This window comes from Manduca sexta, unplaced genomic scaffold, assembly GCF_014839805.1.
Source record: "Manduca sexta isolate Smith_Timp_Sample1 unplaced genomic scaffold, JHU_Msex_v1.0 HiC_scaffold_1423, whole genome shotgun sequence".
Lineage (NCBI taxonomy): Eukaryota > Metazoa > Arthropoda > Insecta > Lepidoptera > Sphingidae > Manduca > Manduca sexta.
In genome coordinates, this window is record NW_023592286.1 from 16,788 (window position 1) to 38,110 (window position 21,323).

General features: G+C 37.1%; 1 protein-coding gene across 1 annotated transcript; it reads right to left on the reverse strand.

The window, feature by feature from the left end:
* Positions 1 to 674: 674 nt before the first annotated feature.
* On the reverse strand, positions 675 to 11,122 carry LOC119188551 (protein VAC14 homolog). The gene is given in 14 exon segments (XM_037445280.1): positions 675 to 1,806; positions 2,071 to 2,150; positions 2,504 to 2,622; positions 2,910 to 3,084; positions 3,477 to 3,582; positions 6,295 to 6,421; positions 6,600 to 6,850; positions 7,105 to 7,228; positions 7,947 to 8,067; positions 8,330 to 8,547; positions 9,354 to 9,584; positions 10,701 to 10,825; positions 10,828 to 10,850; positions 10,931 to 11,122. Coding segments are annotated over 14 exon segments (2,109 nt in total). The 5' UTR covers positions 11,032 to 11,122; the 3' UTR covers positions 675 to 1,498.
* Between the last annotated feature and the right edge of the window lie 10,201 nt (positions 11,123 to 21,323).

Genomic DNA, 21,323 nt, shown 5'->3' on the forward strand with positions numbered 1-21,323 from the left:
ATATATGCCATAGCTCACAAGTTATTTGTTATCTTCAAAAATGAGTATTGCTATGATATGTCATATCAAAACACTATCAGGATGAAACTCAGTCAAATAAAAAATATACATCGATTTTTAATTTGATATATTCTTGTTATATAGCAGTTACTACAATTAAATGATTTCCGAATATAATTACAATAACTAAACATATTATGGGTGTAAAAACTTGGTGCAATATAAAGATTTTAGTATGAGTATTTACTAAGTATTTAAGACTGTACATAATAATACATCGGCCGACAGTGAAGTACAAAAATATATGTATTAATTTTTTTTATGTCGTATTATTTGGTTAGTTATGAAAATTTTACTTTTATCTTTTTGTTCAAGCACATCGAAATGGCTACATTGTAGATAAACTATGTTATTAACTGACTGTACTGTTCTCCTGACCTTGCCCGTACACATGTTTGTCTTTGGTACAAATACCAATGAGACTCAAGTGGTGTATATGGCAACATTAATCACCAGGTTAGATTAATGAATCTACAGCATATGTGTCTGATCTCGGGTGGATTTTTAATTTCTCTGCATTTTATATCCATAAGGGTTTCTATGGGCGCCTCCAATGGAACCCATCATGATATGTTAGTTTAGACAAGATTTTAAAGGAAAAGAAACTTCATCACAACATTATAAACAGCAATAGCATATATTCAGAAACATATATACATTTGGTTGTTCTTAGTCAAATTTCATTTGGAATGCGATATTGTTACATAAAGTATGTACAAATTATAATAATATTTTTCAATAAAACTCACATTCAAAAGCAGCTCTATAACGATATTATGATCCTTGTATTTTGTCAAAAATAAAAAATAGAGCTGCTTCTGATTGTTCGGTGTTTGGCTTAGATCTATAAAGCTGACTTCATTCGAGTCCATTCCCTATTTCATAAGTAAAAAAATATTAAGAATTAGATCCTCCTTTTTGTGTGCAATTACAATAACTTAGTAAAAATAATTTCAAGTGATTACAGTGCAAAGCACCCGTGGTGTCCACACGTGGGTCTCTTATAATGTCACCAATGTCAGCAATGCAACATTAAATTACAATATATTGATTTTTCATATAAATCATGGTTTAAATTTTTTTTTCTATTTTTATTTAAACAAACGCAGTTAGTTTTATACACCTCGGCCGTAGACTCGGACAGTATCAGACGCTGCCCTACCTGCTACATGTACAGTTATACCCGCATGCGAATAAGTCACTATAAATAGTTTGAGATCTTGTGAATATCAATTCGGATAAATATTTAGATCTGCAAATATTCCACGCGTAACTGATAATCAATAGTAATGCACTATTTTCACATTTGAGACGTAGGAAGGCGGCAATCGCAAAGCACCGTTCATTTCGAATCGGTTTAAAATGGTCCTTCAAACAAAAGATGAGATTGCCAAAGTGCATGCGGGTAGTTGTAACACCGCGGAGTGTCTGGGCGGCGCTACTCGTAGCCCTTGTCGAGCAGCTTGCCGCGACTCCGGTCCACGAGCTTGTACGCGCGGTGCGCCGCCTGCACGCGCTGGAACTCCTCCAGCAGCGTCGCGAAGTCCACGTGCGGCGCGGGCGAGGGCTGCGCGTGGTGCGCGTGCGCAGCGCGGTGCGCGGGGTGCGCGGGGCGCGCGGGCACGCAGTGCAGGCGGTCGCGCAGCGTGCGGAAGGCGTCGCTCTGCGGCAGCAGCATGAGCAGGCCGAACAGCGCGCCGCGCAGCGCCTCGCTGTCCGCGCCCCACAGCAGCTCGAGGCGCAGGTCTGCGCACACATCGTTAAATACCCACATAACATTGTTATTCGTCGATCGATGGCGCAATAAACCTCGACAACTTATCATTTTTAAATCAATTTTCTTTACTAGTACAATTCTGCACTTATTTAAAAAGATATAAGTTGACAATATTTGGAACATGTACTTAATAATTACTTATGCTCAATTTATTTTATTATTTCGTTTAATGAAACTTTCACTGACTTAACTGCATATAAATTACTAACTAAAAATACAAACCGATTACTTACAAGCAAATATAGGCGATTCAATGAGTTGTACTAATTTGTCCACTTCAGTCAGAAAGTCCACTGTGATCTCAAGATCGCCACTGCCATATAATTAAGGAATTATATTATTGTAATACCAAAAAAGAAAAATATTATAGTAACAAACTTATTTTAGATTTGTTCTTGGATTCAATCTAATGATATCGTTTGGTAGGTATAGTTTATTTATTGCGACCGAAGCCATACTAATAAATATGAAAGTAACTGTATTTCTGTCCCTTTGTCAAGCTTTCACGACTAACTATTGAAGTGATTTTGATGATATTTAGTACCAAGTAAGCTTGAACTGTAAGAAAGGATATGGGTTAAATTAGATTCCGAAAAAACTATCTCACGCAAGCGGTGCCGCCGGCAAAGTTTAGTATGACGTAATATAATAATCGTAAAAGGATACAAGAGCGATATGAGCGTGTTGCAGTGCTCGTAGTTGTGCGTGAGCAGGCACAGCGCCAGCAGCGACACGGGGCTGTGGCACCAGCACCCGTACAGCGACAGGAACAGCGAGTGCGTCGCCTGCACCACCACCAAAACAACAAACTCGTCGATTATCGATGTCATCCACCTTTTTCGGTTTTTAATCAATCCCAACGACGTTCGACTCGATGTAAATTCAAAAGAATCGATTTTTTATTAATCTAATCGAGTACGTAACTTTTCTAATTGGTTTCATTATAATTGAAGGATTTTGTCAGTAATCGATTATGTGAACTGGAGGCTTAGTTAAAAATGTTGATGATTTCGATTATAAATCGATTATTAATAATCGATTTACAGTCGAATATAATGTGTTTTCGACTTACTGGTTTATTAAAGTTGCGCAGCTGCAACCGCAGGTCGTATAGCTCTGCGGAAGTGAGTAGGATGGTATTAAGCACGTCCACCATGGTCGCTACGAAGCGTAGATTCCGCTCCTGTTGCAAGATGCGAGACACCGCTCGGTAGATGTCCTCCGCGTTCAACAGCACGCACAGCTGTCTAGACCAAAAAAGAGATAGATAGATAAGTGCTGATGGAAGGACAATTGTGTTCATCCGGATACGTCTACCGTACAGAAGATGTAAAACCCGCCATAGTGTCTCACACAAGAGCATTGCGTTTCGGGATCAGCTTGTGATTATTCTGTTTATACAAGCTGGCCTAAACGTGTCAACGGGCAACGAGTAATCATCTCTCGTCAGTCAATACTCTATCTTGATTACTGATGCTGGCTATTATGATGACTACTCCACATACTATATTGAGGGACAGGGTCATTTTACCGCTCCTGTATTAAAACAAAACAAAAATACCGCGACATAGAACGAGACTATAAAATTTTGTGCATTTAATTCTGGCTCTTGACGTGCGCGGAGGATATACGTACTTACCTAATTATAAAAGCACCTCTATCTTCAAGTAAGTTTTCATCTGCGGCCAGAAGCCTGAGCAACGCTTGCAGGAACTTGTAATAATACGGACTGGATTCTAGGTCGCCTGAAATATACAATTGGTATCAAACTTTTATAATTAACGGTAAAAGTATTTTATGGATTTAGTGATGCTAGTGATGTTGGTTGTAGTTGTGAGAGTAAGATTGATATTTTTTTATCCAAATGATCAAATGTGTCAGTATTAAGTGTTCTCCACTATAAACATCCACATTACCTAAATAATGGTAACAGCTGGCCTTAAAGAAAAGAACGGTGTTGGATCGTCAAGAATATAAACATATATAACTCAAAGGTGACTGACTGACATAGTGGTCTATGAACGCACAGCCCAAACCACTGGACGGATCGGGCTGAAATTTGGCATGCAGGTAGATGTTATGACGTAGGCATCCGCTAAGAAAGGATTTTGATTAATTCTACCCCCAAGGGGATAAAATAAGGGATGAAAGTTTGTATGAAACACTGAACATTTTTGGTTCTGGAAATTTTGACCTTTAGAGCAAGCCCCGTGGACGGCCGGAGGCTAAGGTGGATAATGACAAATTAAAGGCTATTGTGGAAGCGGATCCATCGCAAATCAAAGCTAATAAAACTCAAACTCGCACTATGGAACAGATATGTACTCACTGGGCTTGACGAACACTACAAGGAATATAGGAAGCTAAATAACAGAATAACAAGCCAAATTAGAAAATCTCGCTTAACGCACGAAAATTACATACTAAATTCCGGCCCCAAAAATTTTTATTCTTACATAAGGCAACAAGTAACATCAAAGGTAAGCATTCCATCCATCCTGCTCGACAAACAAGGTAGAACTGTGACCGACCCCTCCAAAATTGCCACTGTATTTGCAGATCATTTTGCGAGTGTCTTCCAAATAGAGCCGCCAGATCCACTACCAATTTTGAATTCATCACAAAGAGTGGTAGACTCCATTGATGAAATAATATTCACTCAAGATAAAATACAACAAGCAATAAAAGATATGAAAACAACTTCTTCACTGGGACCAGATGAAATCCCTGTATCAATACTTAAAAAATGTAACCTTACCGGCAGTCTTGCAATAATAATGCAGACATCATATGACACGGGTATCCTACCCGATATGTGGAGGACGGCGACAGTGACACCCATCTTCAAAAAGGGAAGCAAATTGGAACCATCAAACTACAGACCTATCAGCTTGACTAGTGTGGTATGTAAAGTAATGGAAAAAAATATAGTTAAGCATATCAGACACTTCTTTGCCAACCACCAAATTATACCTGAGCAACAACATGGTTTCTGCCCGCATCGCTCCACAATGTCCAATTTGCTTGCATGCCTATCATGCTGGACTAAACACTTCAATAAAAAAGAGCCCATCGACGTAATATACCTAGACTACGAAAAAGCTTTTGACAAGGTCCCAACTAGAAGACTTCTACACAAACTAGAGTTTGTGGGAATACGTGGGAAATTATTAACATGGATTGAGGCATTCCTACGAGACAGAACCCTGCGGGTGAGAGTGGGTGACACAATGTCTGAACACCGAGCAATACACAGTGGCGTGCCACAGGGTTCAGTTCTGGGCCCAGTGCTGTATATACTGTACACCTTCGATCTTCCACTACACTTAAAATGTAATGTCAGTATCTTTGCAGATGACACAAAAATATTTGGGAATCCACTTATTGACTATGACCGCCTCCAAGAGGATCTAAACAGAATAGCCAACTGGTCCAAGGAATGGCTTATAAACCTTAACGCCTCGAAATGCACTGTATTATATATCATCATATCAGCCACAGGAAGGCCACTGCTGAACATAGGCCTCCCCCAAGGATCTCCACGTCGACCTGTTGGAAGCGGCCTGCATCCAGGCAGAAGCAATCCTCGTCTGACTTACAAGTTGTATTCCACTCCAATGATCGAGACCAAAGTGCAGACGGACCTGGGAGTGAAAATATCGGAGGATCTTAAGTGGGAAGAACATATAACATCAATTACAAAGAAAGCTAAGACCCTTATTTGTCTAATCAGAAAAGCCTTTGGAAATCTCACACCCGACATGGTACTTCGGATACACAAAACCTTTGTGAGACCGATTCTGGAGTACGCATTCCAGATCTGGAGCCCGTATTTTGTTAAGGACATCGAACTTCTGGAAAAGGTACAGCGCAATTTCACAAAAATACCACGAAGCTTGAAACAAAGGAGTTACGAAGAACGCCTAAAGGTGTTGAGCCTCACTAACCTAAAGGATCGTAGGGACCGTGGAGATCTGATCGAAACGTACAAGATTCTAACTGGACATTACGACATTCAAGGTTTTGAACACAAAATCTTCGCACGCAACGAAAATTTCCATCTAAGAGGCCATTCTTTAAAGTTGCGTACCAGCGTGTTCTAATCCACTTGATGCAAATCGGGAAAGTCAAAAAGCTTGAAAGGTGGGTAAGTCATGAATTGAGTGATCAAACCAGCAAACACGCATCAAATAGTGCGTAACACTGCAATCGACAAAATAACGAAGGAATTTAAAATCGAAAGATTATCTCTAATGAAAGTGGATCCTGTACGATAATCGGAAGTGCTCGTCGTAAAGGCCTAATCCTGGAGGACCAGCCAACCACCTCGTCCGCGCCGTCCGTCAGGCTCCCCACCACGCACACGAACACCGCCTCCGTCTCATATGTAAGGAGCTAATATGTTCCGCGGGCAAGTTGGATGGTGTTTGACATTAGAATATAGTTGTGAGTGGCACCTGGCTGCGCGGGCGAGCACTCGCAGATCTCGGCCAGCACGGCCAGCGCGCGCCGCACCACCTCGTCCGCGCCGTCCGTCAGGCTCCCCACCACGCACACGAACACCGCCTCCGTCTCGCCGTACATCTGCACACATTTACTGGTATAACACGGCCATGTTACGATGTCATCATGAAATTTACGTGAAAACATATTCTGTATGCCAATTTCTATTCTCATAAACGCAATGACTTGCGTTAAGTGCTTGTTATTAACTGCAAATAGCATGGGGCATAGGGAATCATGGCGCAGTATTCCAACTTACCTCTCTAGGCAGTTTATTATAGAGATGTAGGATCCAATCGAGCGCGGCGACCTTCGTGTGCACGGAACTGTGATGTAGCATCTGCGTGAGGATGCCCACCACTGCGTCCAGGTTCAAGCGCTTCGTCACCTCTCCGGCCTCTCCGCCTGCCTCACCCTCTTGAGAGGGGAGTGGTGTAGTCTGAGGCGAGGTGTCTGATACCACCAGCTTTGTCAGCTGGAAGTTCACAGTAGCTGCTGTTTCCCTAATACCTGGTTTATTGCTAAGGATTGCACGTACTCGTGTCTGATAAAAATATGTTGGTCCTTCGAGCCGGATCTAACATGAAAAATCCTTTCTTTTGGTATTCTTATATTATGGCCATAGTTAACTAGGATTTTTTAACTTTATTTTTTAACCCAAATATATTTTTGTCCTAAGAAGCCATAATATAAGGGTCAATGAACCTATATAAAATTTCCCGTGGATGTATGTGTGTGTGTGTGTGTTGTTGTATAAAGGATACTCTTGCGCGGCTCGTCGGAGTAGGCGAGGCAGGGCAGCACGGCGCACAGGATACCGGACGCGTACGGCAACATGCTCGCGCCCGCCAGCTCCACGAACTCCTTGATCCACGTGATCGCTGTCAACTGACAACATAACACTTTGCTTTCAACAATTCTACATACTAACATGGTTTCGATCTAAAAAAACAGAATATAAAGGGTTATTTTGAAATAGTGTTGCTAAATGAGACCACATACTTATTTTTTTGAAAATAACACTTTACAATGAGAAACCCGAACCTTAGTTATAATATAAAAAAGTGTAATTTTGGAACAAATGAATATCAATACAAAGTACGTAATCGAAATAAAACTATTTTTCGGGTTTTATCGCGGTTTTTTATATCATAATTTCCTTCCGACATTTCTAAGACTTTGCATCACTTCACCGTCTTCATGGTCACGGGGAGGCTATGCGCCTAATGCCACTACTACTACTCTAAGAGAATTCGTAGTAGCGGCAAAATTACACTTTCTGTCAGAAACATACTTACGCATACGCCATATTCAGACTAAACTACAAAATGATAAAAATTCAGAAATGTAAAGTTCGTATTATTGGTATAAATATTCGTTATTCATGGATGAATTTTGTCACAATTCTAGCAAAAGTAATGAAGAGCATGTAATTTTATTTACTAATATAATATAATGTATAAATTACTCTGTATAGAACATTCTTAAATCTGTAATTTGACTTACATAGGCCTTATATGACTAACTAAACACAACTGTAGAGAAAATCAAGTTGTTGACTCTATCACTGAGAATACATTTATAAAACTGTGGTTTCAAAGCGAACCTGCAACAACTCTTCAGGTGACTGCGCATGCAAGATGAGGATGTTAATCATTCCCTGGAAGTCCACATTTGAAGGATCCTTCTTTATACTGCGCAAGAACTCATTAAGTTGCACGTCACACCTGCAAACACAACATATAGTATATTTATTCAAAAATAAATAATATAAAATCTTCCAAATATACCCAATCATCCACTTCAAAACATCAACATCAATGACCATGCGAGTCCTATTCAATCTCAAGATGTTCTGTAAACCTATTGAGCGCTAGAATAATCTAGATGAAAACTTCGTCTAATAAGATATAATATAGGAACATGACGTAATCTATAATTAAGAGAGTAGTAATTACTGTACTGAAAAATGTGGTTTGCAACACATACATTCTACGTATCTCCGGGTTGGGATCGTCGAGCATTTTGAACAGCGGGTCAAGCAGGTCTGGCAAATGCGGCAGCAGATGTATATCGGGCACCGCATCCAGTACCGACACCCACGACACAACCAGCTGTCGTGCGAACGCGTTGCGCGTGTACATGCGCTCGCGCAGCATCGGCACGAACGACGACAGCTCGAACGACGCGCTCTCGGTCACTATGTCCTACCACATATTAATCCAAAACAAAGTATTAAATAAACTTCATGGACAGTATCTATTTATTAAATTTTATAGGGTATTATTTTTGCCCAGTGAACTTATTTAGTTATTAATTATGATCCATATTAACTTGTAATTAAATATTAAAATATGTATCTAAATGGAAAACCTTTTAAAAACTATTTATACCACATTTATTTTAATACCGGTACATTATTGTATAACTGTTGTAAAAATGTTCACACAACCTTCAGATTATATATTGTAAATGACATGTAGGACTAGACATTGTAAGTTTATAAAAACCAATCCTATTGGTCATATTGTTATCAGTAGTGGGTGAATGTATTGTTTATCAGTCTTATGGCTCATTTACTAATGACTGTGTGCATACTGATTTAAAAAGCGATTGCCCATCTGGTAATGTAACAGATATTAAGGCCCAAATAATCCCTGTGGACATGCATCTCTGATATTTTTTCTTCCATATAGGAATGGCTAAGTGACTCCACTACACCCGAAGGTAAGTAGAGCAGGGTTCAGATAGAATGTGGACTGACAACAGCTGTTTATACATATCCAGTTAATGGAATTCTGCTGGCCTGTTTCAATTGAGAATAGAAAATCAAATACCTGATTTTACCTAAAATAGAATGACAAAATGAGTACCTTATTTGTTTCATAGTAAACCATGACTGTCTTCACAATATGATAATGCTACTAGCCATGTCATCTACAAGACATTCATTATATAGTAGAGTAATAATTAGATACATGTTTTATAAAAACATAGGTTACATGGCACCAACCTTCAACAAGCGATCAAGTAGCTCTGCAGCATGTTTGACCTGTGGTTCAGGGTCGGCAGAGAGCCTCGCCAGGGCGTCGAACACGGCTGGGAACTGGCTGAGCGAGGCTTCGCGTGCTATTTTGAGCACATTGAATAGCGCCTCAGCCGCTTGGTAGCGCACGCGCGATTCGCTCTCGCTGAAGCACGCCACAATCGGATGTGTCAGCTCCGGCAGATAGTCTATGCAGCTCTGTGGATAATATTACCACATTCATTCAACAAACATGTGGTTAAGCATTATCAGCACTCAGTTATAGTTAAAGACTGCCTTGGTGGCGTAGTTGTACTGCATGCGCGGTACGGCAGCACTCTGAGGTCCTGGGTTCGAATCCCAGGTCGGGCAAAGTGATATTTGCGTTTTTCTGCTCAGTATCAGCCTGGAGTCTAGAATTTGTGCCCGATATGGCGATAGGCTCGCCCCCTATCACATCATGCGACGGAACACACTTGGCGAAAAGTGGGTGCCATGGTTGCGCCTCTGCATACCCCTTTCGTGGATAAAATGCGTGATTTTGTGTGTTGTGTGTGAGTTATAGTTAAGTAATTGCTTTCGGAATCTAAAGAGGTGATCATTTAAAAGGTGGTAAGCATGGTACACATAGGTTCTAGTTTATCATGCATTATAGGTTCTAATCAATTACTAATATCCTACCATAAATATTAAGCATTTAAGTAGTTATGGGATATCTTGCTAAATCTTTAGCTAGATAGTTAAGCTTGACATGCCAAATATGTATAGTGTCTTGCTACCATTCTGGCCTTAATTCATGTAATCTAAGTAATAGGTGCAGTTATAAATGCAAGTTTGTGAATATATTTGGATGTGTGTAAGAAGTAAACACAGAAACAAAAAATAGATTATGTCCTGACACATAGGTTTTTGGACCTGATAATTTGCTCCCATGGAAATGTTTTATTTTTTAATTTTAGATGGTATTGTTCAGGTAGCACTGTGAATGCAGGATGTAGTGTTTTAGGGACTATTGTAGTGGTAAAAGTTTTCACTCAGGCAAAGCTCCAGCAACACTTAGTTCAAGTTAAATTCATGTTCCTAGTTTTTAGTTTAACATCATTATACACATACAAATACCTGTGCTAAGTAACATTTTAATGTTTATATACAATGAATACTAGAATTAGAAACCACTAGAGAAATAATAATTATACATTGCTATATTCCATAGGCCAAATCTGACCCTCAGTAAGAAGTAAATAGAATCAACTGATAACAAGTTGGCTAGGAAGTCCAAGAAGCAGTCACCACTATCAAAATAAGATGCAGCCGGGAGTTTAAAGTTCAGTTTACCTTCCCCAACCCGACGGCTACGGAGGAGAGTCCCATGAGGGCACCATTCTTCACGTTCGGGTTAGTCGACGACATCAGGTCCTGTCCCAACACCCGGATTAGGCGCTTTATCTGACTCGTGTTTTAGCGTCGCTGAAGTCTTTCACCATCCTGTAATTAAATAGCGAACCGTGTCATTATGAAACATAGATTTGGGGAAAGTATAATGGATTTAGACTTGCACCGCCTACTTTTCAATTTCAACGCCAGCGAATTTCCTCTTGTCATACAATTTATCACACAGCCCGCGAACGCAGGCTATGCTGAGCGGAGCATAGTCCTTTTCGGACATTATAATTGTAATAATTTACTAAAAAAACAAAGATGATACACGGCATAAGCAAACTACACTTGCTGCAATTTTTGATTTTCATTGATAATTCATATTTGATAGTAGACAGTTGTCCCATCACCATTTTTAACATACAAACAGTCTGCCATTAAGCAATATACATTCTTTTATGCTAAATTCCAAATAATTGAACACGAAATGCAGTTTCTAACGCAGAGGTTGATTGTCAAAGTCAAGTTGACATTTACGCTTATAAAATAACTAATAAAATTGCCAATAAAGTCAACTATGTACAACTCTTCTTACACGAGAAACATAACATGATTTCTGTATCATGTTCAAGTTAATAGCATTCATATTTTGTCTGTAACTGGTTTAGTAATTTTGCATGCTATATATCAATTATGTATAATGTTTTTTTGATTATTCCGTTGACATGTATTTTATTTAATCTTTGCTCATCAACGAATAGAAGAAACAACTATATTTTACATAATTTTATTTCTGTATGTTGGTAACATCAGTCATCAAAGCCATCAAAACGAACGGGCTCGCACGACTTGCGGCTGCTTGGTTTTCGCTCGTCTTGTATTATTTTCATAAATTGCGCTGGAGTGCTATTAGTTGTTATCAAATGACACGGTGTTGTGGTGTCGAGCAAGTGATTATTTAGTGTGTTAATTTATATAAAAAAAATATCGCTCAATATGTCAGGGACTTTAATGGATCGTTTCTCCTTGCCGAATGTAAAAGTTTACACGGCGGGTAGTGTTGCTCTGCTTTCTGTTGCTCTTTATTATTCCCTTAATGCGACAAGTGATCCCAGTTGGAGGATGAACGCTACGATGATGCGGTATGAAGCGCTGGTCGCGGCCGGTAAGGACAGGAATGCTGTGCCCCCGATACCGAATCCAGAGGATTCCTACGGCCCTCGAAATTTCACCGAGCTGTTCATGGACGTGTGTACATTTATGGTACAGGAACCCCTCTGTCTTTGGGTAAGTTTATCCAACATTATGCCAATACTAATCTCTTGCAATGCCGATTCTTTTTATTTTTTTGCTATATCCTTAAGATTTTAAAAAATATTTTATCAAAGTAATTTATATTTAATTTATTTATTTTTATACTATATTCATCAACATAAATGTTTACCTTCTGGGTATTTAAAAAGAAAAACATCTGTAACCAATTGAAAAAATGAAACATGAAAGGAATAGAACAATAATTATCATATATGTTTTCAAAGTTTAATACACACTACCAATAAAATTAGATAATTTACATAAGCTAGTTTTAAAATAAGATGTAAACTTATAAAATAGTTAACATTTCATATGCCTCATTTGCATGAATTATAAGTTGTGCTACTGTGGGCAATAATTAGTTTTTGGATTTTATCACATTTATTTGTATTTTAATTTCCTTGAGGCTTTCTTTGCAGCCTACATGGTCATGCCTCAACATATGGGAGAAAATTAAAATGAACAAAAATATATATTATATGAAAACTAGTTTTGTTTCTATAATTAGGTAAAAAATTGTACAAGTTTACATCAAACAAAAAAATGTGTAATAGTTGTGCTTTAGCAATTATAAGCTCAAGGTTCCTCTGAAGAACATTCTAATAAATATGTTCATAGCATCAGTGAACACATTATTTACATATATTTGTGTGCTGTTTATGTATTTGATTATGTTATCTGGGTCAATGTAAGGATAAAACAGTTGACTTTTCGTTAACCAATTTGTCATATAAGTGGAAAGTAAAGGAAAGTCATACTAGAAAGTATCTATAAAAATATTACCTTTGCCTTTAAAATTATTTTTTGTATAAATATTTTCCTGGGGTAAAAAGTAGTCTATAGTACTTAGGAGTAATGTAGCATCCTATGAGTGAAAAAAAAACAAAATTGCTTTAATAGTTCCTGAGATTGGCATGGTCAAACAAATTCTTCTGCTTTATATATTAGTATAGATACTCAAATACTTAGTATGCATTGATGACAAATTTTGAGCATTTTTGGTTCATCATTAGACCCTGATTTCTATTATAATTTACTGACTGAACTGATAGCTTGTAATTATTTAAATAGAGTGCTATAAAAATTACTGTTTTTGTAAGGATTAAAAAATGACCTCTGCAAAACTGTAGTATATTGTTTTTTTTCATTTTTAATGTTTAAGAGTTGTCCAGTGACGGTAATATTAGCATCAGGGACAACATAATAATGACATTCCTATTCACATAACATATTCTCCGTGCCTCATTCATACCCATAGGGGCTGGTGAATTCTGAACCTGTAATAAACAATTAGTTGTACGAATTGCAAACTGATTAGTGATCCTAAACTGGCCAATATAATACATGTTGGGTGTATGATTCATTAAAACTCTTAACTTAAAAGATGACCAAAACCCATGCTAAATCTTTTTTATTATTATACATTGGTATAAGTATTTTTCAGGCCCTCTGTCCACGTGAATACCGTTTACCGGCGCGTGTAAATATAACGTTTCCATGGCTACACTATTTGTTACCGAATCTATTAGCATAATTAACAATGAATGTGTTTGAGTGTTCAAGTCGCAGGTGTCGATGACACGCTTTACAATCATGAATAGAATGCTATACTAAATACACTCAAACAATATTTATTACCTGTCTGTCTACATAAAAGTCTGTATAGTGTGTAATTTTTTCAGTTACATACTAGCTTTTCTTCAGCAAACGGCCCAGTACAACAAAATATCTCTAAAACTACTTAATTAAATTGTATCGCATCGTAAACGGTGGTAAATTAATGTTTTATAACTGATAATCATACTCGTGACCCTTTTTTCGTCAAAACCATTAAAACACTGCGCAGCGGTGAACATTCACTGGTGCAGATCGCACGGCGCACGTAGAGATCGATCTGAAGTGTAGGTACAACAAAAAAGATTATTATTATTACTATTATTATTAATTAATACCCATGTTCAAATAAAGATTAAAAAACTCAAATTCACGCGGATCTAAACTGTTGTAGATTTTCGATGAAATATCATCGTAGAATATGGAGCGGGATGTTTGTTTACGCTCTGCTGATGCGAACGAAGTATAGGGGTAAATGTATCTTAAAAGTATCAAATTGTAAAATGATCGAGAAAGAGCCACGAAAAGGTAACAGGATCGGCTTCGTCGATCTGTACGTACTGTGTACAGCGTATGTACATACATTGCGGCTTGCGAGAGCACCGTCGACCGGTTTTGTCCCTTATTCGGCGCCATACCACGTAATATAGTTTATATCTGTGTCACCGCGAATGCATGTTTACATTCGAGAAGCCTTCAGTTGTGAAAATAATGTTATGCAACTTATCAGCCGATACATTGACACAACACTGATTGATTCATATTTTTTTAATATTTGTTTATATTTATAGCGAAGTGGGCCACCTTGTCGGGCGATTGATAAAATGCCGGTATTTACAAAAACAAAATTATAGAATTTGGTCAAAAAGCTATGCTAATATAGAACAAATCACACTACTAGATAGGTAACAGATATTTAAAAAAAAGGCCTGATTCTTTTATTTTACTTTACATTGCATCCTCTAGCGGCGTATCATCATGAAGCTAGGAGACGAGATAAGCAAGTTGCAAATATTACACCACAGGGCCAAAACCATTGAATGACAAAATGTCCGGGACAGTGATGGTAAGGCGTTCTTCAAACCGCGGCACCTTATTGCCGGTAGACTGCGACTTGTCATAAAAGTAAACAATGTGTTAATACCTGCCCGGATGCCGCATACGAACAGCTGTACACAGGCCCGTCAATAGGTTTCTGATTTCTAGACTTTGTTATTTCTAGAGGCATTATCTACCGGGATTTCTCGAGATGTCGAGGAATTCGTATGTTACTGGTAAACAAGGTCCTAGACACCTTATTTTCCGGAAAAGCTCACATTGGCACATATTTAAGCTTTTCATGCGGGCGGTACCACGAGTAAAGCCTAGTAATACACTATTAAGAAATCGAATTTGAAAAATATTAAATAAACATAACTCCTTGAAGGTATTTCTTGTAATAAGATGAACTAAATAAAATAAAACTAAGTATTAGGTAACTAGTCACTATTATATAAACTGGACGGTATCCTCAAATAGCGCCTTCTGGGACATAATATGCGCGTTTCTGTAATTCTGGTGTCTCGACTTAGGCCGGGTATTTCGAAAATTCTCGAGCTGAAACCCTACCTATCATTTATGCGTATGATAAGTTTCGTCCGAACTACTTGTAAATTGTAATGATCTACTATAAATAAAACTGTTTATCTTCGAGGACATAACGTGGGATTCGTATTGTCTGCGTATATATTTCACAAGTGGGCGGAGTCTGCTGCGACAGCTAGTTTTATCTTAAAATAGAAGTAATAAACGATCAATACGCGCGTACAAGGTGACACCCGCTGAGATTGTGTTGTCTCGCTCTGAATATCACGACAGACAAATTTCTAGCAAACAGCCTACGAACACCGGACGAAACTGTACTGAAACGTGTGTGGCAGACCGGAGGCCTAGAGCCAGGGCTCGTGTCCAGTGTAGTTCCTTCCTCGTACGTAGTCAGGTGTCGTAGAAGGTTATATCTACAGCGGATTACCTTTTAACACCCATTGCCGTCAATTTCAAAGAAGGTAAATTCTGAAGTAAGTTTCTCCGGCTTTAGTACAGCGGAGCTAATCTCACAAGAGTAGATGCCGCGAGTCTTGGTCTTCTGCCCGTTAGGTTAATATATGTTAATTCTGATCATGCCCACCATCTTAGTCATGTCCTGAGTTTTAGAGCGTGTGTGGAAAGCTTAAATGAAGTTTTTTTGATGTTCTTATGAATGTCACACGGCCTGTGACCATGCGAGGAAGGAAAAGGTTGCTTTGGCAGGATAACACTTCTATTACCTTTAGAATTTTAATGAGCCGTACAATTTCATTCAAACTAAAGATTAAGCGGAGATGACCATAAAAAATAAGGTTATCAACACTCAGTTTTGTTGTTGAATACGTCGGCATTGAAATGTGACACATTCTTGGTCGATGAGAAGTTAATGGTTCGCCTCGAACTGCATTCATTTTTAAATAGTTTCACTTCAACGGAACATCCATCGTAACGTTAGCTCCTTCCATCTCTGAAATTGTCCGTTCGCTAAGTTTTGTTATCGCTCAGTAGCTATTCTTTTATTATTTTACAAACTGGTTCGTAAGTTACTTGATGATGATGATATAATTTGACAACTTACTAAACCCGTTAAAATTTAAAATCAGTGAATCAATGCTTCATAGACATGTATTCAAATATTTAGAAACAATTAGGTAGCCATAGATAGCAGTTTCTCCAGATTGAAATTGCATCGCGTCCTTGTGTAAGGTCTCGTGTCGGGCTGGTCGGTGCGGCGCGGCGCACCGCGGCGATCAGCGACGGCGCCGCTTGTAACGAGCTCTAGCTCTCACGATAATTGCATTACGACTTACAACTAAGATGACCATTTATAAATGAAATAGGTTTTGCTCGCGACTTCGCCCGCGTGATGGAATTTTCCGGGATAAAAGTCCCGCTAAAAAAAGTATCCGATTTAATTATATTTATGGCTCACTATTTTGGTCATAGTGGCTTCCACATAAATGGTAGATATATGCTGTCGCGGAGTTTTCCTACGGTACATCATATTCGTCTAATTCAAACAGTTTAGGCAGTGTACGCCAAGATAGTATTTTTTTTGACTTACTAGATATGTATCGATATATTATGACCAAATTACACAAAATAATTATAAATTGTTATATGTGTCTTCCTTAACCTTAATATGCCTGTCAAATGCGACAAACGCCTACCATATGGGTAACCATACTTACAAGTTACACCTATTCACCTGTAATTTAATTAAACAATTTGATCGTGCAGGTCTGAAGGCTGTTGCCGTTGTGAGGATATAACAGATGTAAGGTCAATATTGCCCAATCAAATGGAATTAATATTGATGTATGATGATGTCATATTAGTTATAGGCTTATGTTTTATAGGAAAGCTACTAGCTACTTAACTTTTCCACTAACTTTTCACCAGGTTGGCACGATGTGCCTTAATTGAATTAACCAATTATAATAATAAAAATCCTTATAGAAATTGGGTAATTCACAATATAAATGTTTGTTGAAAGTCCGATTTACTTGCCTCACCCTGAAGGTGGATCGGTCAGAGGTTCTCTATATTGAGAATCCATCTTATTCTTACTGTTGCTTACGTTATTAATTTATAATACAAATTATTATTACCATATGAATGTTCTGAATGCTCGCATTGACCTTAAAAACTGAAGTTTCCGTAATATAAATGAGCAAAACTGCTATCTTGATTATGTGGTTTTGTTTGTATTTTAATGCCTGTCGCTATAAGGAAGAGTCCTGTAACTGCGCTCATTATTAAAATGCAGTTATTCCTTTAACAAAATATTGTGTTCCCATACATTATTAATTTTTTATTTATCACGTTTCGTGCTTTTGTTCGTGACACTGCGGCCATGGTCCCCCGTTTTAAATAAAAGTCTCACTTTATAACTTGGAAGGGTGCCAATAAGATGGTTATTTACACAAGGAGTGGGCAACTAATTTGGGTTTTGTTTTATTTGTTGTATTCACAGTAGTGATAGTAAATGTAAACTATGATAAAATCCTCTAGACCAATGATACCCAAAGTGTATTTTTCACGATTTTTTTATGGTTTCGATAGTAAATAATTAGATTGGTGGCTTGACTTCAACTATCAATGAAGGCAGATAATATTTCAAGAAGCGACTGTTACGAGTAAAAACTTGCATATTCTAGGGAATATGGTAGAAATTTAACTGCAGAGGGTCCACTGGAACAAACACAATTTTGAAAGTGGTCTATGATAAAAAGAGTTTGGGAACGTCTGCTCTAGACTCTTGAGAACAATCATTATCAAGTCATAAATAACTCCTATAACATTATGTACCTACATAATTCTATATGGACATAATTTTATATGAGTTTTTCTTATATTCACCATCGCCTCATAGTCCATAGATCTAAAACTCAAATCCCTAACGGCAGCGCCGAACTTAATCTGCAATGCGATAGGTTTATATTTATTCATCTATTATTAAGGACAAACAATAGGAATTACCAATTACATTAGATTAACAAGATTTTACTATGATTCTGACAACGAAAAAACAAGATTGTATAATATTTACATACCAAAGTAATATTTGCGTGTGATCAGTATAAATTTGTTACAATTACTTACAATTTGTACGTCATTGTGCTAACTGCAAGGATACTGTTAGTGTTACAAGTTCATCGTATTTATTTTCACACTAGTCTGCAGTATGCTTGATTATAGTGCCATTCAACAATTATTCGTTCAAAACGGAAGGTTTTTAAGGAATCATTGTAAACCAAACTGTGTCTAAACAAGTAACAAAATTTGTCTCTCTGTTGGAAAATTGTATCATTCAGTGGAATATGCTTCTCTATAATGTGAACGAAAACTATGACTGTTTCCGATTTTGCTTATGGAAAGAAATAATTATACACGTTACAACTGTTATAATAGATATGAATAATATTTCCAGCATATATATTTACAAGCCGCGAGTCGCATAGCACATAAAATCTAATGTAAATAATAGTGAATCGGCGGCTTCAATGACCGCTCTGGGACCTTTCGCAGATCTAAAATCGTGAGGAAACCTACATACTTGAGAAATTCTTTAAGAATTTTTAGGGTGTGTGAAATCTATCACATTTTACTTGCCCTATATGTTTTGTTTCGTAAACAAATAAGATATTATAAAAATAGTTTTTTATAATCATCATCAAAATAGGTACTCGTTAATATTTCATTTCATCATTTGACATTTCCAAGCAGAATATAATTTTAGAACAGTCTTATAAAGCAACGCATAATCACAAATTATATACAAATTTAGACTAATAAATTATAGCAAATTATTTTAAAAAGAACTGGAATATATATAAATAACCAGGTCTAGACATTAAAAAAGAAACTGTACAAAACATTTTGCGACGTTAAATGAAGCAGTTTTGAATACAAACGCTATCTTGGAGATCATGAGCTATTTTAGGGATATTTACGAGCGGAATCAGAATAATATTTATAATTTAAATATAATATTACAATCAAAGGAAGTACAATTCTAATGTAAATTTTGTGCATTGGATTAAATCGATGACATCTCATAATCTATATTTCTATACTAGAAAACTCTTTTATGTGAGCAAAGCTGCGAGCAAAAGCTAGTAATATATAAAGCTCAACGTTCGTTTGTTTAAACGCACTAGTCTAAGGAGCTTTTAAACAAGTTTTGATTTTGTTTCACTTATAGGAGTTACATTTCTTCCAAGTGCTATAGGGTGTCTAAAGCCTGATAGAATACCTATATTTATCCCAAAAAAACTTGTTTACGCGTGCGGAGCCCCGAGAAAATATAAAAATATGAATGACAAAACACATGTATATTGTATATGAGGATGGAGTCTCCAACTAACAAGCATCTTGCCACTTTATAAAATAATGTGTAATTATAATTATTACGTTTAAATTATTTCCTATTATTATTTCCTGCAGGTTATAAGTTCCGATGGGATTGTCCTTATGAATAAAACCCCACAATACATATAGAAAAAAAAATGGTATTATAAACGCGTTTATTATTATTGTTAACTTGTGAAGAGCTGACCCTGCGCCAAGCGTTTTAGTAAATATTTACCGAGCATATCAATATCAAATCCATAATAAAACCTTCGGTATTTATGATTAATTTCCGACAGCGTAATTCGTACGCTTATCAACCGATCTTATTGGTAAGCAGTTATAATTATAAATCTTGAACACATAATAAAGTTCAATAGTTGTTGACAGTGTAATAAGTCATATTTTCGTAGATGGTCGGTCTCTACAATTGCTCGTACTTACAAAACTGTCGGTAGATGCTATCGCTTTATTTTCGCAAGCAGCAGTGAGCAGATACCGCTGTGTTCCTGTTTAAAGAAAATTCTACTTAGTGCGAAGTTATATAAGGTTGATTTAATATTATAATATTTAATTTCCTGCTATGATCAGAATTGAATGTCTTTTACTAGGTATAGAATGAGATATTATCTTCAATCCAGTTCTATAAAGTGGATTATCGTGAACAGAGTTTATTCCTTATAAAACAATATTAGATAAACTATAATAAATTTCACCTCAATTTGCATTATTTTGATATTACACATCATAAGGAGTTTTGTCTATTCACGTTTGTGATAAAGCTCAAAAAGCTAAATTGTAGAATTATCGTGTTGTTGGAAAATACTACTGTATTCATTAGTGTTTTATGTTATTTACGTTTCATACATGATGCCATAGCTATACGCCAACTTACGAGGAGATGTAGAGAAAAATCAATAATGTGAAAATTGAAGACAATTTACTTTCTAATGTATATAATAATTAGTATTGTTAGTGTACAATAGTGTTATAGACGTAGCGGTTTTTCCATGGCTCGAAGTAATGTGATGTTTATTTTTTCGTATGAGCGTCGACCCGGATGAAAAATGTTTTTTAAAGAAATGGGATCCTTGATTGTTTTGTAAATAAGTACTATGTGTGCGGTTAGTTCATTGGTTCGGTAACCTCCGTACCGTAAAATAGTGTTTATGGTTGTCAAGTCTAAAAACAAAATACGTGATACATATTTGGATGGCCGGCACGGATGTATATCATATGGGGATTTGACAGTGGTGAAATTGGCGAGCTGTGGATGTTAAACCAGTTCGATTGACCGAAAGAAGTATATTACCGCAATTGGCAACCCTAATTATATTTATTATGATATGATTAATAATTCTGAATCGAAGCGAATCTGAGCGAAGCGAGATAATTATTGAGTAACATTAAAGTATTGCGCACTAAATATTTATATTTTAAAATAGTTTGGGATGTGTTGTAGCGTGTTGTTTACAGAGTTGGCCTGTTGCGGTTTAGATCAATATTTTTGTTAGAACACTAATGAGATCATAAGTGTTATAGAAGATTGTTTGTAGTTACATTGAGAGTGGGAAGGATTCAGTGAGGCTGATTGTAATTGACCGAAGTGAATTAAGGCACATACTTGCTTATACCGTTAACGTAATTTCTAAGACATAAGAAACAACTTATTGTGTCCTTATTATTATAAACTAGCGACCCGCCCCGGCTTCGCACGGGTGCAATATTTCTCCA